A 19554-nucleotide genomic window follows, 5' to 3' on the forward strand; every position below is an offset into this window, starting at 1 on the left:
GCATCGGCACTCGACGCGTTGGGTGCAACTTGTCGCGTCACCCATGCAATTCGACTTCAGCTGCCTAGGTAATCCACACTTGGAAGCGCAGCACCCTTTCAAAGAATCAACTCCTTTGGACCTAGTAGATATTCTCGGCCCTAACATTGCGAAATTCGCTTTTACCCGACACCTCGATGCGGTAGCCGCCCAGCATGTCGAAGATCGACAAGCTCTCCATCTCGGGCGTGCGCTCCTTCAGCCCTGCCGTCCGGGAGGCCATCCAGTTCAACACCCCACTGACACTGATCGTGGGATACAACGGCTCCGGAAAGACCACCATTATCGAATGTCTCAAGTATGCTACCACCGGTGAGCTGCCGCCCAACAGCAAGGGCGGCGCTTTCATCCATGATCCCAAGGTGCGATGCCACACCCCTAATGCTGGCTCTTTCATCCCTTTAACAGTCCCCAGCTCTGTGGTGAAAAAGAGGTCATGGCCCAGGTGAAGCTGCAGTTCCGATCGATCAACGACCGTCAACATGTCGCAACCCGAAGTATACAACTCACTGTCAAGAAAACCACCCGCTCACAAAAGACCCTTGATTGCTCCCTCGTTGTGGTCAATAATGGGGAACGAACAACTACATCGACCCGTACCGCCCAGCTAGATGAGATGATTCCCGAGCGACTTGGTGTTTCACCTGCGATCCTTGACGCCGTCATATTCTGTCACCAAGACGAGTCCCTTTGGCCGCTGAGCGAACCTGCCGCACTGAAGAAGCGCTTCGATGAAATTTTTGAGGCCATGAAGTACACCAAGGCCATTGACAACCTCAAGGTGCTCAGGAAGAAACAGGTCGAGCAACTAGGCAAACTCCAGAACGACGAAGCCCACAACAAAGTGAACAAGGACCGAGGTGACCGAGCCGAAAAGAGAATGAACGCGTTGCAGGAGGATATTGAGGGAGCCAGGGCCAAGTGCGAGTCCATCAGCACTGAGATGGACAACACCCAGGAAATAATCCGGGAAATCCGAGAGACTGCCAACAGCCATCTTGCAATCGTTCAGAACCTCAACACAAAGCGCGAGCAACTCGAGTACCGAGAAGAGGCCATCAAGGAGCTGAAGGCTACGATAGATGAACTTCCAGAGGATGACTCTCGGCTGGAAAGCGACCTTGCCCACTACGAAGACCGCATGCAGCATCTCCAAGAAGAAGCTGACCAAAACAAAACCCAGTACAACGAGTTGCAAAACGAGCTGGCGCGTTCACGGAAAGACCTGTCCACCAAACTCTCTGAGCAAGGAAAGCATCAGTCCGACAAGGACAAGTATGAGCGCCAACTCAAGACCCGCATGGAAATGATCCAGGAAACTGCCCAGACATATGGTTTCTCGGGTTTTGATGGTGATTTGTCTGATCAGCAAGTGAAGTCTTTTAATGACCGACTTCAGAAGCTCCTCAATGAGAAGAAGCGAGATTTGGAACGCCTCCAAAAGGAAAACTCGGTTGAGCTGGATCGAGCTACTGGTGTCATTACTGAGCTTGAGGGTCGCAAGGCTGCCCGAACACAGGATCGTGTATCTGCTAAGCAGCGGATGACTGCCATCGAGAAACGCACAGCCGTGCTCCACAACGAGTCTGGTCTGATTGATGTGGATGAGGGTGCCAAGGCTATCCTGGATGGGCAGATGCAAGACCTCGACAGCAGGTTCCAGACATCTCTGAAGGCCTTTGAGAACGCAGACTGGGACAATCAACTATCGAGCGAAAATGACAAGCTTCATCAACTCGAGAATGAAAGCGACAAGCTGGGCAGAGAGCTGGTCGAGTGTACTCGTCTCGCCTCAGAGAGAGCTCAACTTGACTACAGGAAAAAGGAACTTGCTGACCGCAAACGCAAGCTTGATACTCTGACAAGCACGTGGAAGGCAAAGCTGGATAAGATCATTGGTAGCGACTGGGAGCCAGAATCGCTCGATGCCAAATTCCAGTCGGTTGTCAAGGATCAGAACAAGGTTGTAATGGACGCTCAGAAGCGTCGCGACCAGACACGCCAGAAGCAACAGAAAGTGGAATTCAGAATGCGAACGGCGAAGGAATCGCTTGACAGGAAGTCAAAGGAGGCTACGACCTGTCAGCAACAGGTTGTCGATGCTCTCCAGACGGTTCGAGACAATGCGATTGTCGAGGACTACACTGAGGAGGTTGAGACGGTAGAGCAGCAGGTGGAAGAGCTGAGGAATGACCTGAGTCTCTTTGACGCTCTTGTGGATTACTACAGCAAGTGCAAGCGCATGCTTGACGCGAAACGAAAGTGCTTGCTCTGTGAGCGTCACTTTGATGACAACCAAGCCGCAAGTTTGGAGCGTTTGAGCAAGAAGATTGAGAAGAATCTTGACCCCAAGGGCAAAGTCGACACTGAAAAGGACCTGAAGGAGACAGTGGCAAGCCTTGAAAAGCTGCGGTCGGTACGATCAGCTTACGACACCTATGAACGGTTGTCAGCTGAGCTCCCGTCCCTTCGCGACGAATGCAAGTCCGTTGAGGCTGAGTTCGACGCTCTGGAGAGACAACTCGAAGAGCAAACGTCGGTCGTGTCAGCCGAGGAAGAAAAGCAGAAAGACTTGGAAGATATGTCCAAGACTGTCATGAACATTACCCAGACTGTCAAGGATATCGGAGAGTCAGAGACTCAGGTCGACCGCATCATGTCTCAGCAGATGTCGGGCGGTGCAACTCGAAGCCCTGACGAGATCCACGAGCTTCAGGCTGGCGTATCTGAGCAGATGAGGAGCCTGAAGAACCGCATCTCCAAGTTGACCACAGACCGTCAGCGCATGAAAGATAAGCTGAGCGCGCTTGAGCTCGAGAAGAGTGAACTGAGAAACAAGATCAGCCGCGCAGCTGGGCAACTGGACAAGAAGAAGGATTTACAAAACCAGATCCAGGCTTTGAAGGAGGAGCTCTCTCACCAGCGAGAGGTGATTCAACGCGCCGATGAAGAATTGGAGAGCATTGAACCTAGCATCAACGAGGCAAGGTCCGGCCGGGACGATGTACTTCGACGTGGCCGATCGAAGGAGCAAGTCATCGCCGATGCCCGTGACAATGTTGCCAATTCTGTCAGCGAGATGAAGATGATGGACACGGACATCCAAGACTACATCGACCGGGGCGGCCCCTCCAATCTTGCTTCCAACCAGCGTGCCATTGCCACGCTTGAAAAGACGATTGCGAACACTGAAAAGGAGGTGACAGACCTCACAGTCCGCACAAACAAGCTGAAGCAAGACATTGATAACGGAGACCGGAAGAAGAAGAACATTAGGGATAATCTCAACTACCGCAAGAATCTTCGCACAGTTGAAGTCATCCGCGGGGAGATATCTGAGCTCGAAGACCGCAACGCAGACGAAGACTATGAACGTCTCCAGGCTGAGGCTCGTGCGCACGAGGACCACTACAACCGCCTTCTTGCGGAGCGCGGCTCTGTCATGGGAGCCATGAAAACCAAGGACGAGGAGCTCGGAAGACTGCTTCAGGAATGGGAGATGGACTACAAGGATGCCAAGAGAAAGTACCGCGAGTCACATATTCGCGTGGAGACTACCAAGGCTGCGATTGAAGATCTTGCGCAGTGCAGTTCGGCCGTTGACAAGGCGGTCATGCAGTTCCACTCGATGAAGATGTCTGAAGTGAACCGCATCGCAGGCGAGTTGTGGCAGAGCACATACCAAGGTACCGACATCGACACAATTCTGATTCGTTCAGACAACGAGTCAAGCACAGGCAAGCGCAACTACAACTACCGACTTTGCATGGTCAAGCAAGATACGGAAATGGACATGCGTGGCCGATGCTCAGCTGGTCAGAAGGTTCTCGCATCTATCATCATCCGTCTGGCGTTGGCCGAGTCGTTCGGCGTCAACTGTGGTCTCATTGCACTCGATGAGCCTACGACCAACCTAGACCGCGACAACATCAAGAGCCTGGCAGAGAGTTTGCACATGATCATCAAAGCTCGCCAGGCCCAGAGCAACTTCCAGCTCATCGTTATCACACACGACGAGGAGTTTTTGCGACATATGAGATGCAGCGATTTCTGCGACAGTTTCTTCCGTGTCAAGCGTGACGAGCGACAGAACAGTGTCATTTCCAGAGAGAGTATCACCAAGATTTTCTAATTGGAGTGGTAGCCGAGCCCATGAGATGATGGTCGTGTAGAAGAGAAATATTCTGAACGCTCAGCGAGCAAGGGAAAATGGCGCTGGTATCTTGAGGCTGGGATTGGCGTTGGGCATGTACAATTGTCACATTTACTAAACATGGATGTATTACTCCCACACACTAAAGCTGCGGGCTTTTAAGGTATGAAGCTCATGCGATTCTCCCCAAAAGAAGAACCGGTCAGTCGGGTTGTGATTTTCGGTTGGCGAAGAGATGCGCGTGGCTTGCATTGTCCGACATGTCAGTTGAGACATAACGCATAGGCCGAGAAGGTGTTCGCTGAGGCCTGCCATGTGGGTGGTTGAGACATGGGAAGATCCATGGATCCAGCTCCTGTCAGACATGCTTCCATGGCATGGGAGAGGGTTGCGGAGTTGTTGATGAGGCCCAAGTTCAAGATTCGTCTAACTTCCAAAAACGTTGATGGGGACTTTTCGGGCACTTGTGGTGGCTGATGAAGTGCCGCCTTTTCGGATCGGAGACTTGTAGTGGCTGACCAAGTACCATCTCAACTGCCTGAGCGGCCAGGTTACCTTGTCGACAAACCTCGACAGAGCCAGCGTCTCATCGGCGAGGTGAGTCATCCCTGTCCATGTTAACCAGATCTACGCGGCAACTGGATGAGCATCTCGTCGCAAGCTCGGCGATAGGAGCCAGTGTATGACTATGAATCATGACGCGGCGCGAGTCTCGACGACGGGGATGACGTTGAAGAGGTCAAGACCAATTACAGTACTGTACCAGACCAACATAAGACGGAACCTAGGGTGATTCCGAGAGATCCTGGGCGTCGTCCCCACGACGAAGGATCGGAATTACGAACCGGCAATAAGTGACTAAGGGTGCAGACTCCACACCCTCCTCGGTTGAATCTCAGTCTGGTTGACGCTTCAAGGAACTATTGCTCCACCCTCCAAGAGGCCCCAGGCCAAGCTTCATTCGCCGAATTACCTAACGAAACGAAATGGCACTTGACGACGACTCCATTGCGCCCTGCGAGCCGGGTAGCCGTATTAGGGAGTTGACCCCCGGTCCTCGGAGAAGAGAGCATGCCGAAGTCTCTGCAACTGTGTGGTTTTCCTACCCCCTCGACTCTCGAGCACCAAACAATGCCGACCGGGTTGCTGAATTGGACAAGGTGAAAAAGGTGAAGAGGTTGCGTTGTCGACGATGCAGCAGATATAAGTACGACGACTAATTCCTCGAAAACACACTGGCGACAAGACAACCAAATAGCGGAGTGCACTGCACTGCACTGCATTGTTGATTAGCAATCCAATCCTCGACGCGGTCTACGGCGCCTTCCGAACAAGGCCTATTGCAACTACATTGGCAATCCTCAATTCAATTCATTTACGGAGTTTCCGCTTCCTCAGTCTCGTCAGTCTTGTCAACTGCCTTGACAATGACGGCCTCGACGACAAATCCAAACCAGAGGATCAGTTCTGAGACTACGCTCGACGACATTGAGCGAGACGGGGCTGCTCCTTCTCCTTCCAATGCAGTTGCAGATCCAGGAAATGTTCCGACGGCTGCTCCTGCCCCGGAGGCTGGGCGGACCAAGCTCGAAACCTTCCTGATCATGTTTGCGCTCGGGCTGGCGCTCTTCCTCGCAGCCTTGGATGTCACCATCATCACAACTGCTGTTCCTACGATATCCAACGAATTCAAGTCTAGTCAGGGCTATATCTGGATAGGAAGCGCCTATCTGCTCGGAAATGCTTCCTTCCTCCCGACCTGGACGAAACTGTCAGACATATTTGGGAGGAAGCCCATCATCCTCGTGGCGGCCGTCACCTTCTGGATCGGATCTCTACTATGCGCCGTGAGCAATGGTATGGCCATGCTCATCGCCTCGCGGGCCATCCAAGGCGTTGGCGGAGGTGGCCTGGTGGTACTCCCCAACATCGCCATCAGCGACCTCTTCTCTATAAGGAACCGAGGCATGTACTTTGGCATCTTGGGTATGGTGTGGGCGCTGGCCTCTGCTGTCGGTCCCATCCTCGGTGGCGTCTTCACCAGCCAAGTCAATTGGCGCTGGTGCTTCTATATCAACCTGCCCCTGTCGGCCGTTGCCATTGTCATCCTGATCTTTGTCCTCAAGCTGCACAACCCCCGGACGCCGATGAAGGAAGGCCTTTTAGCTCTCGACTGGCCGGGTAGTTTGCTCATGATCGGCGGCACAATCATGTGGCTGCTGGGAATCGAGCTCGGAGGTGTCAGTTTCCCCTGGGACTCGGCCACCATCATCTGCCTCCTCATCTTTGGCGTCGTGACGTGTGGCATCTTTCTCGTCTATGAGTGGAAGGTTGCCAAGTTCCCCATTATGCCTCCCTATCTCTTCCACAAACAAAACAGCAACGCGGCCTTTGGGCTGGCCTTCACCCATGCCTTTGTCTTCATGTCTGGCAGCTACTGGCTCCCGCTATACTTCCAAGGCGTGCTCGGTGCATCGTCTCTGCTTTCTGGCGTTTATCTGCTACCCTTTGTACTTTCCCTGTCGTTCGTCTCGGCCGCGGCCGGCATCATCATCAAGAAGACGGGTCGCTACAAGATAGTCATTGTCTCGGGCATGTTCGTGACTGTCCTGGGCTTTGGCCTACTCATCAATCTTGAGCCGCGCGCCAACTGGGTCAAGATCATCATCTTCCAGATCGTCGCGGGCATTGGCATTGGCCCCAACTTCCAGGCGCCTCTGATCGCGCTGCAGACAAACATCGAGCCGCGAGACATTGCCGCCGCCACCTCGACATTTTCACTGATCCGTCAGCTCGGTACCTCGGTGTCGGTTGTCATCGGCGGCGTCATCTTCAACAACGAGATGGAGAGGCAGTACCCCAAGCTCGAGCGGGAGCTGGGCCCCGACCTGGCGAATTTGCTGTCGGGCTCCAACGCGGCGGGCAACGTACAGGTCGTGGGTGAAATGGGCGGTCACGAAGGCCGGGTGGCCAAGACGGCCTACTGGAAGAGTCTGCAGACAATGTACATTGTCTATACCTGCTTTGCTGGTCTGGCTCTGATCATCAGCACGATGATAAAGCAGGTGAACCTCAGCAAGGAGCATCAGGAGCACAAGACGGGTCTCACGTCGCTCAAGGGGAGGAAGGACAAGAAAAACGACAACGAAAAAGCTACTGACAATTAACCGGGCGTTTGACATGCTCTCACATAGGCTCAACCCATGTAGAGTTGGATTGTATTTTTGGTATAAATGTCCTATTATTCATGTCTCAAGCGTAGCATTTAGATTGTAATGTAATTAAAAGTTGTTCATTTCAGTTCATTTTTCTCTTATGAAGTTGATTTCCCACCGTATGTGATAAGATAGCAGGGTACACTATCAGACAACTTGACTATCTGATGTAGGTACTGTGAGGGTATAGTTACCAGATACTCATCGATGTCTATTCTTTTCGCTATCTAATCGCAGCCTTGCTATTAGAGGGGAAAATGCTAAATCATAGTGATAGGAACCAAGCCCGGCATTGAGCATGATGGCTTGAATGTGTGTAAAACTGTATTTCTCTTGCTGGGTCGCCTTGATCTACCTTTGGGTATGCTATGAGGTTGAATTACCTTTCAATAGGAACCAAGCCCCTTCCAATTATGGTGTAAGATATGAATCTACCAAAGAGCCAAGCTGAGGCATCGCTCTGTTGAGAAACTTGGAGAGCCTTCATTCTTTCAAGGCTCCTCCTCAAGTTTAAAATTAACATGGTCTTCATAAGCATAACAAGTCTAGCTGCTCAGTCTAGTCTATCGCTCACAACAGCTTCTCCCCCTCCTCAAGCGCCCTCTTCCACTCCTCGTAATCAAACCCGAGATCCTCGAGCTTCTTGATCTCGTGCCTCTTCTCCCCCACGGCCCGGCTCGCGAGCTTGATCTTGGGCACCCTCTCCCTCACCCAGCGCTTGTCCAGTCCCCAGTAGGGAGGCCTCTTACCCTCTCCGTCGTTCTCGAGTCCCAGCTCAGGGGCCTTGGGGGCCGTCTTGCTTAGTTCGTATAGACGGTTGATGTAGTCCACGTCCTCTGGAGAGTGCATGAGGTGAATCGCCTTGCCGGAGCCCTTCTTTTCGTGCTCACTTTCTATCCATGCTTCCATTTCTGCCGTTGTAGGCGCGTTGAGTCGTCCAGACCAGATACGCGCAACCACGGCGCTCTGCGCCTCGGCGATGGGGAAAGGTACCACACGTTGGGGAACGCTGAGGAACGCAAGGGTTGGGTCAGCCGTGTAGAGGATCTGCTCCCACAGATGCGCCGCATAGCCTCCATCGGGAACAACGACGGAAGGCTCCAGCGACTTGAGGAAAGGATACGAGTAGTGAAAGCCCGTGCAGAAGATGACGGCGTCAATGTCTGTCTCTACCTGGTCATTGGCGAAGCGGACACCGCGCTTCGAGGGGAGGAACTCGACGATCTGGGGCACATTGGCGGCCCATGACTCCTTGGCTGGGGGTGTCACTGTGGGCTTCTCCTTTTCGGAGATAAAGATCGGGTGCTTGGCGACTGCAGAGAGCTGGGCGCTCACGTCGACACCAGACGCCGAGTTGCCCACAACGATGACTTTCTATAACAAGATCAGTAAGCGTGGGTTGCGAAAATTGTGCACGATATTGCCTACCTTGTCCTGATAGTCATTAGGTCGACGGTAGAACTTGGAATGTGAAATGGCACCCGGATACGCCTTGTCAAACTCGACAAGTCCAGGAATATCCGGGATGAAGGGGTCGTTGTAATGACCACTGGCCACCACGACAGCGTCAAACTCATCCTTGGTCGCCTTGTTCGCCTTCAAATCAAGCACCTCAACCTGCCACGGCTTAGACCGATCTGTCCCTGGCTTCTCGATACTCAAAACCTGGGACTGATACGAGATGTATGGAGTAAGGTCCTCGGCATACTCCTTGAGATACTGCAACACAGCACTGTGTCGGGGAAACAGCGATGAGCCCTGGGGGAACTCCTTGTCGGTGTAGTTCATGAGCGAGTGGGGGATGTTGGTCTCGAGCAAGTCGTAGATAGGCGACATGAACTCGGCTTCCCCGCCGTCCTTGGGCCAAAGAGCTTGGTCGGGGAGGCTGCTAGGCCGCGTTCTCGGAACAGAGAAGCCATTCTCGTGGGCGAGGGGTGTGTAGTTCCAGACACCACCTGGAGTGGCACGTTGTTCAAAAATGTGAACCTTGGAGAATTTCTTCTCTGCGAGTAAGTATCTGAATATTTGTTGTTAGCTCTCATAAGCCGCAATTGGCATCAGTGAGACGTACTTGGCCGCTGCAAGACCACTTGGGCCGGCGCCAATGATGGCAATGCGGCGGACCTGAAGTTTCTCTGCCAGAGGCATTGGGTGTCGATTTAATGCCAAGTTCCTTAGATATTCTTCTGAAGGTTACACCAAGCAGACGCGAAGAATATGCCGTAAATGTGTTGAATATGTGTGATGGAATGAATAAGCAGGTAGGACCGTAGGACGGCTGAAGGCGTGCTTCGGCCGTAAGGCTTCCTAATAAATATCTTAGAACTCAACCGTCAAACTTCACGTCAAGCACCCGCGTGGTCTCATTTGACCATCTGAAATCCACGCCGCCGATGGATCCCGCAAAATAGCCTCATGGGACCCTGTAGTTGTGACTTGGAGCCGGTCCGCTCCATCCTCCATCCTCCATCACGAATGGCCTGATTGCCCGATTGGGCCCGATTGCCAATTATGGCAATCCCGTGTCGGGCTCCGCGCGACGCCGACTCCGGGCATCGGAGCTTGGCCGCCTGCCCCAGCTTCTCCGGTCCTGGTTGATGTTTTAGATCTGGATATTCCTCCAGAAACAAATCTCATATCTCTGACCTTGTCGTATTCCCATATGCATGAATCCTCACCATTGACAGAGCTAACGGGTTCGCGGCTCGGTCAACTGCCATTAGTGTCGTAGCGGCTCAGAGTCCGATAACGTCCCCTCTTGATCCCAGGACTATCACCTCGTGCAAGCACGCAATTCGGTCCACCTTCGTCAACAACGGTCAGGATGGCGCATGCGGCTCCGTGTCGAACAGGAACCGTCGTCAAATGAGATGCTTGCCATTTTTCTCCTCTTGGGTACTCTCCTGAATGTTGGCAGGTTCCAGCTTCACTGCATCTGCCGTCGTCCATCTGTATGGCAATCCATTCACTGACAACTCAGTCGGCTCTCTTTTGCCTCACCAGGGCCAGTTGATTCCAAGGCATGACGCTCGCAAGAGCCCCGGTTTCCCGAAATGGCATCTGATATGAAGGCTTCGATCCACCGCTTCCGCCTCCGCAGGGTGTCTCCATCCCCGAGAGATGCCGGTCGGGCCCGGTCCGCTTCACCTCCAGTGTCTCCTGATAAGCGGCTGCAGGAGGCACCCCAGCGAGATGCGCAACCTCGCCGACAGGATGGACAGCAGCAACAGCAGCCGAGACAGCCTCCGCCAACGGGTCGGGGTTCGGGAGGGAGACCCATAGCTCCGGCCTGTGATCGATGTCGCAGTTTCAAGAAGAAGTGCAGTCGCACCTATCCCGTGTGTTCTCTCTGCGCCAGCGCCGGTCAGAGATGTTCTTACACTAGCCCTATTGCCAACGCGGAGGCGCAGGCCCACCAGCTTCGCTCGCGTGTGCAATGGCTTAGTCGCTATATCAACGAGAACCTGCTCCCGCCAGGTCAGCAGGGTGGGATAGATGCCATCGAAACTGGAGTTGATCTAGGCCCCGTGCTCAGCGGTGGGCAACGGAACGGCGTGGGGCCTCCCGCAACCTCGGGCGCAGCATCGTCACCCCTTTCAAGGGTTCCGGGTCCGGCGACCCCTCCGTTGGATACCACCGGACCTCTCCCGTTGATCCGTGGGCGTGACCACCCTATGACCGGGCAGCAGAGCAGTGACGTGCGGATAGAGGACAGAGACCCGGGCACCGTGAGAACCACGAGCAGTCATCTCTCTTACCAAGCCTCGAGTGACGGCTCTGTCACCAGACGGCGCTTAATCGCTCGACAAGCCCTTCCTCCCGATATTGCGCCAAGCCGTTTCGTGGATGCCTTCTTTCGCCATGTTAACCGAGCATATCCTTTTGTGGATCAGGTCAAGATACGTCGTGACCTCGAGTCCCTAGGAGATGCTTCTCCTGCGGACCAAGATCCTCCCATGACGTTGCTGTATCTTGTCATGGCCATCGGATGTACATCTCTAGTACGGGCAGGACAGATACCGAGTGACACGGCCAAGCGATTTGATGTAGTCTATCCAGACATCATCCAGGAGTGTCTTTGCAATGAGGGCGTCGAGTCGGTACAGATCCTTGTTCTCTTGGGACTATACTCCCTTTTTGATCCCACAGCGACCTCCGCATACTTTATCGTCGGCATCGCTGCTCGTCAGGCTATGGTCATTGGGTTGACGAGGCCAGACGACCAACCTCGTACACCGGCCGAGACGGAACTCAGGCATCGACTATACTGGAGCATCTTCGTTCTAGACCGCATGATGGCTGCATCACAAGGCCTCCCAGTGGCATTGACGGATGAGCACGCCAGCGTTCCGCTCCCAGGGCTCACGGTTGAGGAGTTTGCGAGTACGGATAGAGCTGTATATGCTCGAAACCTACAGACCAGCCGGCATGTCATACAACTTCGACAACTGGAGTATCGGATTCTTCACGCAGTACATCTGCAACGAACCGCAGAGACTGCAGGTATCTCGTCTTTAGATCGGCGTGCAGTGCTCAGCAGCTTGAGGTCAGAGATCGAGGACTGGTACAGCAACGGGTGCCTTATGTCGCCAATGGAGGCCGATAACCTACCTATTCACAGCAGTGTCACCTGGCTAAGCGCACAGTATTATCACTTACTTGTTCTCCTTTACTTCCCCAACCACTTCAACAGTGCGGCATCGGCGGTGCCTCGGTCAGAACTGCTCGAGTTTGCTCGAAAGCAGCTCCAGGCCAACTCAGCTCTCCTGCAGCAACGACAGCTACCACTGAACCGGGTGTCACTGTGCAGGTTGCTACCCGTGTGTCTGGTGCTGATGCACGACTTTGTGGCATCATACGGCTCAAGCGATTGGGGAGCACAAGGACCGGCACCGTTCGCGGCCAGGGACGAAGTAGCTGTCCTAATCACAATCCTCGAAGCATTCCCGAAAGGATGGACGGTAGCACACGAGGCAGCTCGCATAATCCAGCAGTTTGCGGGGGTAATGACAGGACACGGAAGTATGGCGACTGCGTACTTTGGTACACAAACAGTATTCCCGGCGACGGGCAAGGAGAGCGTTGAAGAGCTGGTGAGGCCTTGTATCACGAGCTTCACGGGACTATTGCACCAGTTTCTGGGAAAGGCGACATGCTTCCAGGCGATCGAGTATGCTGCTGAAACGAAGGAGGTTGAAAAGATTGGGCAAGTTGGAGTCGCGGCGCAGCAAACCACGACGAATTCGCTGTGGTTGAATGGAACGGAGTCGAACGCCGGGGGCGTGAACGAGGAGGCTGTGCTCGGGTATGGATGGGGTTCCTGGGATCTCGATTTCCTTTGAGCCTTGACTCTGTTGGGATTAGTTGATGTTGATGGATGTCAATATGAGGTTGGGTTTTATAGATGGATATATGGCGTTTGCGGAAGAGTGGTGGTTTTTAATAATGTGCAGGTTGGTCACTGGAGGCAGGTATGATTGCGCACCCACAGCGCCTACCCAATACCAAATACCACCAGCATCACATGAGGGTAGAGACGGTCAATTCCATATCTAGCGATTAATTAAAGACAAGGTTAACTAACAGCAACGCCGGTCTCCCGCCGCCACGTCTTGGACCGTTGTTGATCACGATCGCGCGTTGGTGCATTCCAACGGCGAGACAATCATCTGCATCGAGCAAGGTATCGAATGGCTGGAACAAAGCTAAAATCGAGGCTCTGCTACCGGGGCTGCTCCCGCATCTGTACTCGGTTGAAAGGGGAAGTGTGCATCAAACAAGGCTAGAATGATACATGTCACAGCATCAAGATCCATCGCTTCAAGTTGCAAAACCCCCAAGTGACAGTCAGTCCCTGATCTGACATCCATCCACTCTCTGGCACTGACGATGACAGTCTGACGGGCAGGCCGGGATTGAAGATGACGACAACAACCAGAAGCAGCATCAGAGCGGGTATTGGCATTGGACGGTAAATGGGCATTTACGAGCTGACGTGCATCCGACTGGGGACTCTACCAATGGCCAGAATTATTTATGGCATACGTGGGTGGATCGCGATAGACGATTACTACAACGTCTCATATCAGGGACACGAGCGCGAGTTGTCCCGAGCAGGGCAGCTTCGGCCAACAGGGCAACCGAGATACAGTAAGCGGCGGCATTACTGTATGACCCCAGGCCCTGGAATCAACACGGAATCAGGGGATGCCGTCCGTGAAGAATCGAATCCCGAGTGGGAACTGGCAATCATGAAAATACTGCACTGCACTGCAGATCACGAGTGGGCGGACAGCTGCCCAGGCTTTCGACACACTCACCAATTTGACTGCACTTTCGATTGCCTTTTATCTACCCGTGCATCGAGCCCGTTGACGTGGTTGGAATGAGGTGGCTGGCGGTTGACTGTGATAGGGCTGCATGTGAAAGAAGCGGTAAATGATAAATCAACCCAGAGGAGTGCTCAACACCAGATGAACTCCCAGCCATCACTTGGTTCTTGTCTGCTGTTTTTAGCACCTTGCTGTATGCACTGCACAGCACAACAACCGAGGCCTCCTCGCGCTAGCCCATCCATCCATTGTCACCTCATGGATCATTCATGGAGGGGAAGCTCTGTGAGACCCCTTCCCCATTGAAGGGGGGCAGCGTGACGGCATCTTGAGCAGAGGTGGCTGTGACTGGGCTGAGTCCGACGGACATTGCATCCAAGCCCCGTGCTTTGTAGCCGCTGTTAGTGAGATCATGTCAGGCTGGCACTCCACACCCATCTGCATGCCGGGGACGCTCCCTGGGGTCATATGCACTAACAGATTGACCGCACCACTTGCACTGCCTCAGGATTGCTCCCCAGGACTGGGCATTCTCGTGGGCGATCGCCATAGCCCTCTGCAATCTCGAAGCCCGGCAACGGGGACTCGAATGACGATATGCAAGGTTGTCGTTAATTAAGTTGTCCTACAAGGCGTCTAGCACTACCTAATGCAAGTAGTAGCTCTAGATGGCACCGCCCATCGTGGCCGGCAGTTCCCATGCCATGCTCTGGTCTCTCATGGGATGGGATCCCTCCAAGGCTGATCATGCACACACACAGTGATTAGTAGCTCTCCGCCAAGTCTGGAGGCTAGAGACGCAGCATCCCGCGTCTACGGTGCCGTCCCCGTCAGTCAGCCCAACGCCTTGCTACCGGGTCGGTTCTGTTCGGCGTGTCTAGGCTAGGACTCAGGTCAGGACATGAGCATGCTAGCCGGCTGCGTCATAAATGCCGAGACGGCCCCAGTAGTGTTCACCGAGCAGTCTCCTACATCCTCTCTCATTCACTTGCCGGTCACGGTGCGAGATACGAAAACAGTGCATCCTCAGCCGACCGAGAAATATTAACAAGTCTGAGACAGATTGCACTCGACACCCAGTCCATCGAAAGTAGGAATCCACTGGGGCTTGCCAATTTAGCGGCCCAAACCCACTGGACTGGCTAACTAGCAGACACTGGCTGCACCCACCGCCGAGTCCCGTCCCCCCAGGAAAAAAAAACGCCTGGACCCCTGCCACCCCTTGCCCTGCCACCCCTGTCCGCCCATCCACTCCATTTCTGGGCTTCCCACCCACTGATCCTGGGCGCGCTCTCTTTTAACTTGGCCAGGCCTGGCCTGTTTCAGCGGCCTCGAACTGGACCTTGCTCTCTGACATTTCTAACGCCTCTCGCCTCTTCTTCTCATTTCTCCCCCATCAATCTCAAATCTCATCCCATCCATCCTCCCCTGGCCGTTTGCGTCGACAAATCGCCTCATCAGCAACAACAAAAACCTCGCAATTGCGTCGCCGTCTCTCGTTTCTCAACCTCTACCGTCTCGCGACCTTGCCTTTTCCTTGTTTAATTATTGCCCAGGAAGGGGCTTTATTTATCAACCGCTCCTCTCCGCGTCGGCGCCCGCGTGAGCTTCCATCACAGACCCTGACCCACGACCGAATCTACGCGTCCTCGAGTTTTCTTCATCCATCAGCATCGTCGTCCATCGACAATCGAACGACCTTGACGACCATCGTCATCTTCTTTTCGACTTGATTTCCGTGACTCCCGGTTGGAGTCGAACATATGCACACCGTGGCTACCCGACTAGAGTCTCGCAGGTCGCTCCTTGGCCCTGAGCACGGTTATGGCTATGGAGGTCATTACAACCAGCCCTACAGCGATGGAGAGCCTGCTCCTCAGCCTATTCCCCAACCCGCCGCCTTCACTCAGCCCAACTTTGGCGACACCTCCGGCGTCGATCCCGCAGTGAACCAAGGCTACGCCTATCGAGAAGGCTTCTCTCCATCTGTTCCAGCCACGAGCACACTAAACGGCAAGACGGGCTTCCTCACGAGCCGGTGGCCCGCCTGTTTCATGACAGTTTCTCTTCTCCAGGCTGTTCTGTGTATCTGCTTCGAGGCGTAAGTCTTGCTCACAACCCCTCACGTGTCAGCTTCCCAGAGCCTCGTCACTGACGCTTACTTGCAGCTACGTCTTTGGCAAGTTCCAGTTCAATCTCGGCCCTCACATCAACCTGCCCAAGGTCCAGTCTCAGTACAAGACTATTCCTACTTTCCTAACCCTCTTCATTTTCGGCTTCCTCTACACTCTCGTTATCGTCTGGGATGCCCTCCGCCAGAAGAACACTATCCAGGTTATCGGAGTCTGCTTCTCCAACCTGGCTCTCATGGTCTACACTGCCATCCAGGTTGACCAGATTAAGGAGGCTTTCGACATCCTTGGGGTGCACAATGCTCTCGAGAAGGGTGTCACTGCCGCTGACCTCTGGGACGATGTCAAGCCTTACCTGGTTGCCATCCCCGCCATTATCGCCTTGGCGACCGTTGGCATGATCTTCATTTCCTGGAAGATCTACCAGGAGTATGCTTGGGACATTCTCAAGAACATTGGCGCTGATTACCGCATGAAGAAGCGCTTCCTCCACTACCAGGTACGTTCTCTTGACGTCTCAAGAGTATCACGTCTTCAAGTTCGATGTCTAACGCGACCCAGATCTACATTGCTCTTCTCAAGTTCGATTTTTTCTTCTTCCTCGGTTTCATCGTTCAGTTTGTCGTCGTTGTCGCAGAGAAGAACGATCCCGAATTTGCTTTGACTATTGTCACCATTCCCATCACCATCGCCATTCTACTCGCCGCCGCCTACTTCACCCGCAAGGAGAACAAGCCTGGCATGGTGTGTGTCATCATTCTCTATCTTGGTGGTCTCAGCTACTTCCTCTTCAAGCTGGTCCGAATTTACCAGCCCGGACACAAGGAAGCCTACGAGGCTGTCCGCCGATCACTTACCGCTTTCGCTGTCATCACTATTCTCCTTATCCTTCTCACAATCGCCAACGCCATTGTATGCATGTGCAACTTTGGAAAGGGCCTCAAGCCACACCTTCAGTCCCTGTCTCGAAAGCGAAAGGTTGAGGAGAAGCCCGACATCAACTCGATCAACATGCAGGACGTCAAGCCCCAAGCGCCCAGCCGAATGACGATTGATTAATCGGCCTATCAACGAGCCATGGTCCCCGAGGCAACAAACGCTCCGAGTGATCATTGTACAAAGACACGAATTTACGAAAGGATACTAAAATTTTCCCTTATATGGCACCGGTCAGACAGGGCAGGCTCGGAACGGACGGTAGCCAAATGAGAAAGGCGTGAACAGAAGGCGAAGAGATGATATCCCCGGGTTGTGTCTGCAGTTTCCTTTAGTCCTCTTTGTTTTTTTCTCTTGATTCTAATTTTTCCTATGTCAAGACCCAATCATATTAGGCGTTTAACAAATCTTCATTCCCTTGAATGAGTGATCCGGGAGTTTTTGTTTGTCACTTGATGGTTGAATCGTGGAGAATATCCACGATGGGTGGGTTGGTGGAAATGGTGAATCCCGGAGCGTGGAGATAGGCAGAGCGACCTAGTAGAAAACCTTGGACTTGGCTGTTTAGGATAGTGAATACATACCAAGTAGTTGAATCATGAATGTGTGAAACTCGCGGCTTCTTTGCTGTTCCAAATGATGTTTGATGGTTTCAGCATGGTGAAACGTCAGATGTCGTAACTCTTCAACACAGCTCCCACATTCCGTGTTTCACAAGTTTGATGTGGTATTGAAACTATAACTGAGGTAGTCTACTAAGCAGTCGGCGGCATATCCCAACATTCGCAACACTATAAACATGAGTGACCGGGGGCTAAGGGGTGGTCCGTTGCGCAAACCCATAAATCCATCAACGCCAAGTTCGCCAGATTGCCCAGAGTAGTGAATAACCATGTGCGAAACGATTAAAGACAAAGCTATGCAGATGAGTAGGTATCAAAGAGAAGGGTCACTTGTTAGAGCCTGATCTTAACGGCGTCCTTAAGGTGGCCTTCAGTCGGGCAGTAGGGACACTTGTACCGCGCGGCCTTTGTGATGTTGTGTAGAGACTCGCGGCAGATGACGTGACCGCAGGGGAGCATCATGGGCGGGTTATCTTGCGTTGTTTGCTCCTTGCTCACGGGGCAGACAAAGATGGGATGGTAGATCATGGATTCAGGTAGGGGCGTCTCAAAGGCCAGCTCGTTCTCGGTCGTCCACTCCGTCTTCTTCTCACGCATGTAGGTTGTGTACTTTATGAGGCGAGGCAGGGCGATAGAGCCTGCTGTGACGGCAATATAGAGCGGCGACTCGGCAGAGAGGCCGAGCAGGGAGCAGAACTCGCGGGTAAAGGACATGGCCACGTCCTCGAATGCCGAGTCTATCTCAAAGATGTGCTTATAGGGCGAAGCGGCGAGGTTCGGGGCGTACACCAGAGCGCAGCACAGCTGTTGGATCTCGCGCAGGTGTCGGGCCTGGAACCTGGCAAAGTGTTGACGGGCGTAGGCGAGAGCACCGAGGGGTCCGTTGCGCTCGGCGTCATCGGGAAGGCCGTTGACTGAGCTGCCCTTGAAGAGCCATACAAACTGAAGCTTGCTAAGCTCGAATTCCAAGGTGCTGCCTTTGGCCTCGAGCTGCGAGCTGTTGGCGCGAGCCCAGTCGATAGCAGGGACAAGATTGCGTTCCTTCAGCTCTGACAGAATGCTGTACATCTCGGAAAACTTGTTTTGCAGATGCTCTGAGTGCAGATTGCGGATATCGTCTTCGGGTTCGTCGTCATCGTCATTGTCCATATCGTCATCACCGTCTTCGTCCGTTTGCCGAGGGGAGCGGGCTTCGCGATGCGGAGGGTGGTCGTGAGCTTCGTTTAGGAACGTCGAGGCAACAGAGAATTGTCCTTCCCGTAGGAGATGCATAGCTATGGCTCGGTTGATCAGGCCCGGGTGGTCAGCCATGGCATCGGTCTCCATGGGAAGTTCGCGGTGAGGGAGTGCCTAAGTCGGTCAGTGGCCGTCGCAGCGGCAGCAGTCAAGTAGCAATAACCAACCTTATCCAGGGCCTTTCCAAAGGCCTTCTGTGCCTTTGTGACTTCCTTGAGGTCTTGTGTGATTGATTCGAGCCGGGACTTGACTGGGTTTTGCAGCATCATCATGGTCATGCCAATGCGATGCGCGTCCGCTTCTATCAAGACGTTAGACAGCCCCGGATGAGATATGCTTTAGGATGCCAACCTCCAGCAACCTGCTCCCGCGTGGCAGTGAGCAAATCTATGATCTGGTCTACATCATCGATCGCAGCGTTGAGATTGGACTTTCTCATGCGAGCCAGCTCGACCATGAGCGGCGCAAATGGCGAGACGTGATCGCTGTCGGCTCCCGCCATGGCTGTGATATCGGTGGGGTTTCGGTCAGCTGTGGTTGCCGAGTTCTGGGTGATTATGGGTGAAGCCTCAAAATTGGGCTCCTTGTGAGTCGGTGAATTCCAGGGGATTAATCCAAAAGCTTGAGCAACGGTTTGAGCGGAAGAGAAATGGCGCTGCCGTGATCGACAGCCGATGTCGTCTGAGGTCCAAGTGACGGCTCCCACTGACGATAGCGTCGGCCCGCTGTTATCGATAAGACAGCCTCGGGGGTTTGCTTGTAACGGGGTTATCCCCATTATGCCCCTGGCCAATCAGAGCTAACAGAATGCTTCTAGTTTAAGCAAGAGCGACTCTGTCAAATTCATGCGTTGGACTTCTCAAGGCTACTCTCGTGCAGTCAAATTGC

General features: G+C 53.5%; 6 protein-coding genes across 6 annotated transcripts; 4 read left to right on the forward strand and 2 right to left on the reverse strand.

Annotated features, from left to right (window-relative positions):
• Nucleotides 1-194: 194 nt before the first annotated feature.
• On the forward strand, nucleotides 195-4171 carry NCS54_00150600 (Hypothetical protein; the record flags this gene model as incomplete). The annotated part of the gene is made up of 2 exons (XM_053147132.1): nucleotides 195-401; nucleotides 455-4171. The coding sequence occupies 2 exons, from the start codon at nucleotides 195-197 to the stop codon at nucleotides 4169-4171; spliced, it is 3924 nt and encodes a 1307-aa protein (XP_053003107.1).
• A 1448-nt stretch (nucleotides 4172-5619) lies between these two features.
• Nucleotides 5620-7359, forward strand: NCS54_00150700 (Hypothetical protein; the record flags this gene model as incomplete). Its single annotated transcript, XM_053147133.1, has 1 exon — nucleotides 5620-7359. The coding sequence occupies one exon, from the start codon at nucleotides 5620-5622 to the stop codon at nucleotides 7357-7359; it is 1740 nt and encodes a 579-aa protein (XP_053003108.1).
• Nucleotides 7360-7977: 618 nt separating this feature from the next.
• Nucleotides 7978-9555, reverse strand: NCS54_00150800 (Hypothetical protein; the record flags this gene model as incomplete). The annotated part of the gene is made up of 3 exons (XM_053147134.1): nucleotides 7978-8781; nucleotides 8836-9424; nucleotides 9479-9555. The coding sequence occupies 3 exons, from the start codon at nucleotides 9553-9555 to the stop codon at nucleotides 7978-7980; spliced, it is 1470 nt and encodes a 489-aa protein (XP_053003109.1).
• A 905-nt stretch (nucleotides 9556-10460) lies between these two features.
• On the forward strand, nucleotides 10461-12749 carry NCS54_00150900 (Zn(2)-C6 fungal-type domain-containing protein; the record flags this gene model as incomplete). Its single annotated transcript, XM_053147135.1, has 1 exon — nucleotides 10461-12749. The coding sequence occupies one exon, from the start codon at nucleotides 10461-10463 to the stop codon at nucleotides 12747-12749; it is 2289 nt and encodes a 762-aa protein (XP_053003110.1).
• Nucleotides 12750-15502: 2753 nt separating this feature from the next.
• NCS54_00151000 (Hypothetical protein) lies at nucleotides 15503-16930 on the forward strand (the record flags this gene model as incomplete). The annotated part of the gene is made up of 3 exons (XM_053147136.1): nucleotides 15503-15840; nucleotides 15908-16370; nucleotides 16433-16930. 3 exons carry the CDS (start codon nucleotides 15503-15505, stop codon nucleotides 16928-16930), a joined length of 1299 nt encoding a protein of 432 aa, XP_053003111.1.
• Nucleotides 16931-17763: 833 nt separating this feature from the next.
• On the reverse strand, nucleotides 17764-19168 carry NCS54_00151100 (Hypothetical protein; the record flags this gene model as incomplete). The annotated part of the gene is made up of 3 exons (XM_053147137.1): nucleotides 17764-18780; nucleotides 18834-18967; nucleotides 19018-19168. 3 exons carry the CDS (start codon nucleotides 19166-19168, stop codon nucleotides 17764-17766), a joined length of 1302 nt encoding a protein of 433 aa, XP_053003112.1.
• Between the last annotated feature and the right edge of the window lie 386 nt (nucleotides 19169-19554).

The sequence above is a fragment of the Fusarium falciforme genome, chromosome 1 (assembly GCF_026873545.1).
Source record: "Fusarium falciforme chromosome 1, complete sequence".
In the NCBI taxonomy this organism is placed as follows: Eukaryota; Fungi; Ascomycota; class Sordariomycetes; order Hypocreales; family Nectriaceae; genus Fusarium; species Fusarium falciforme.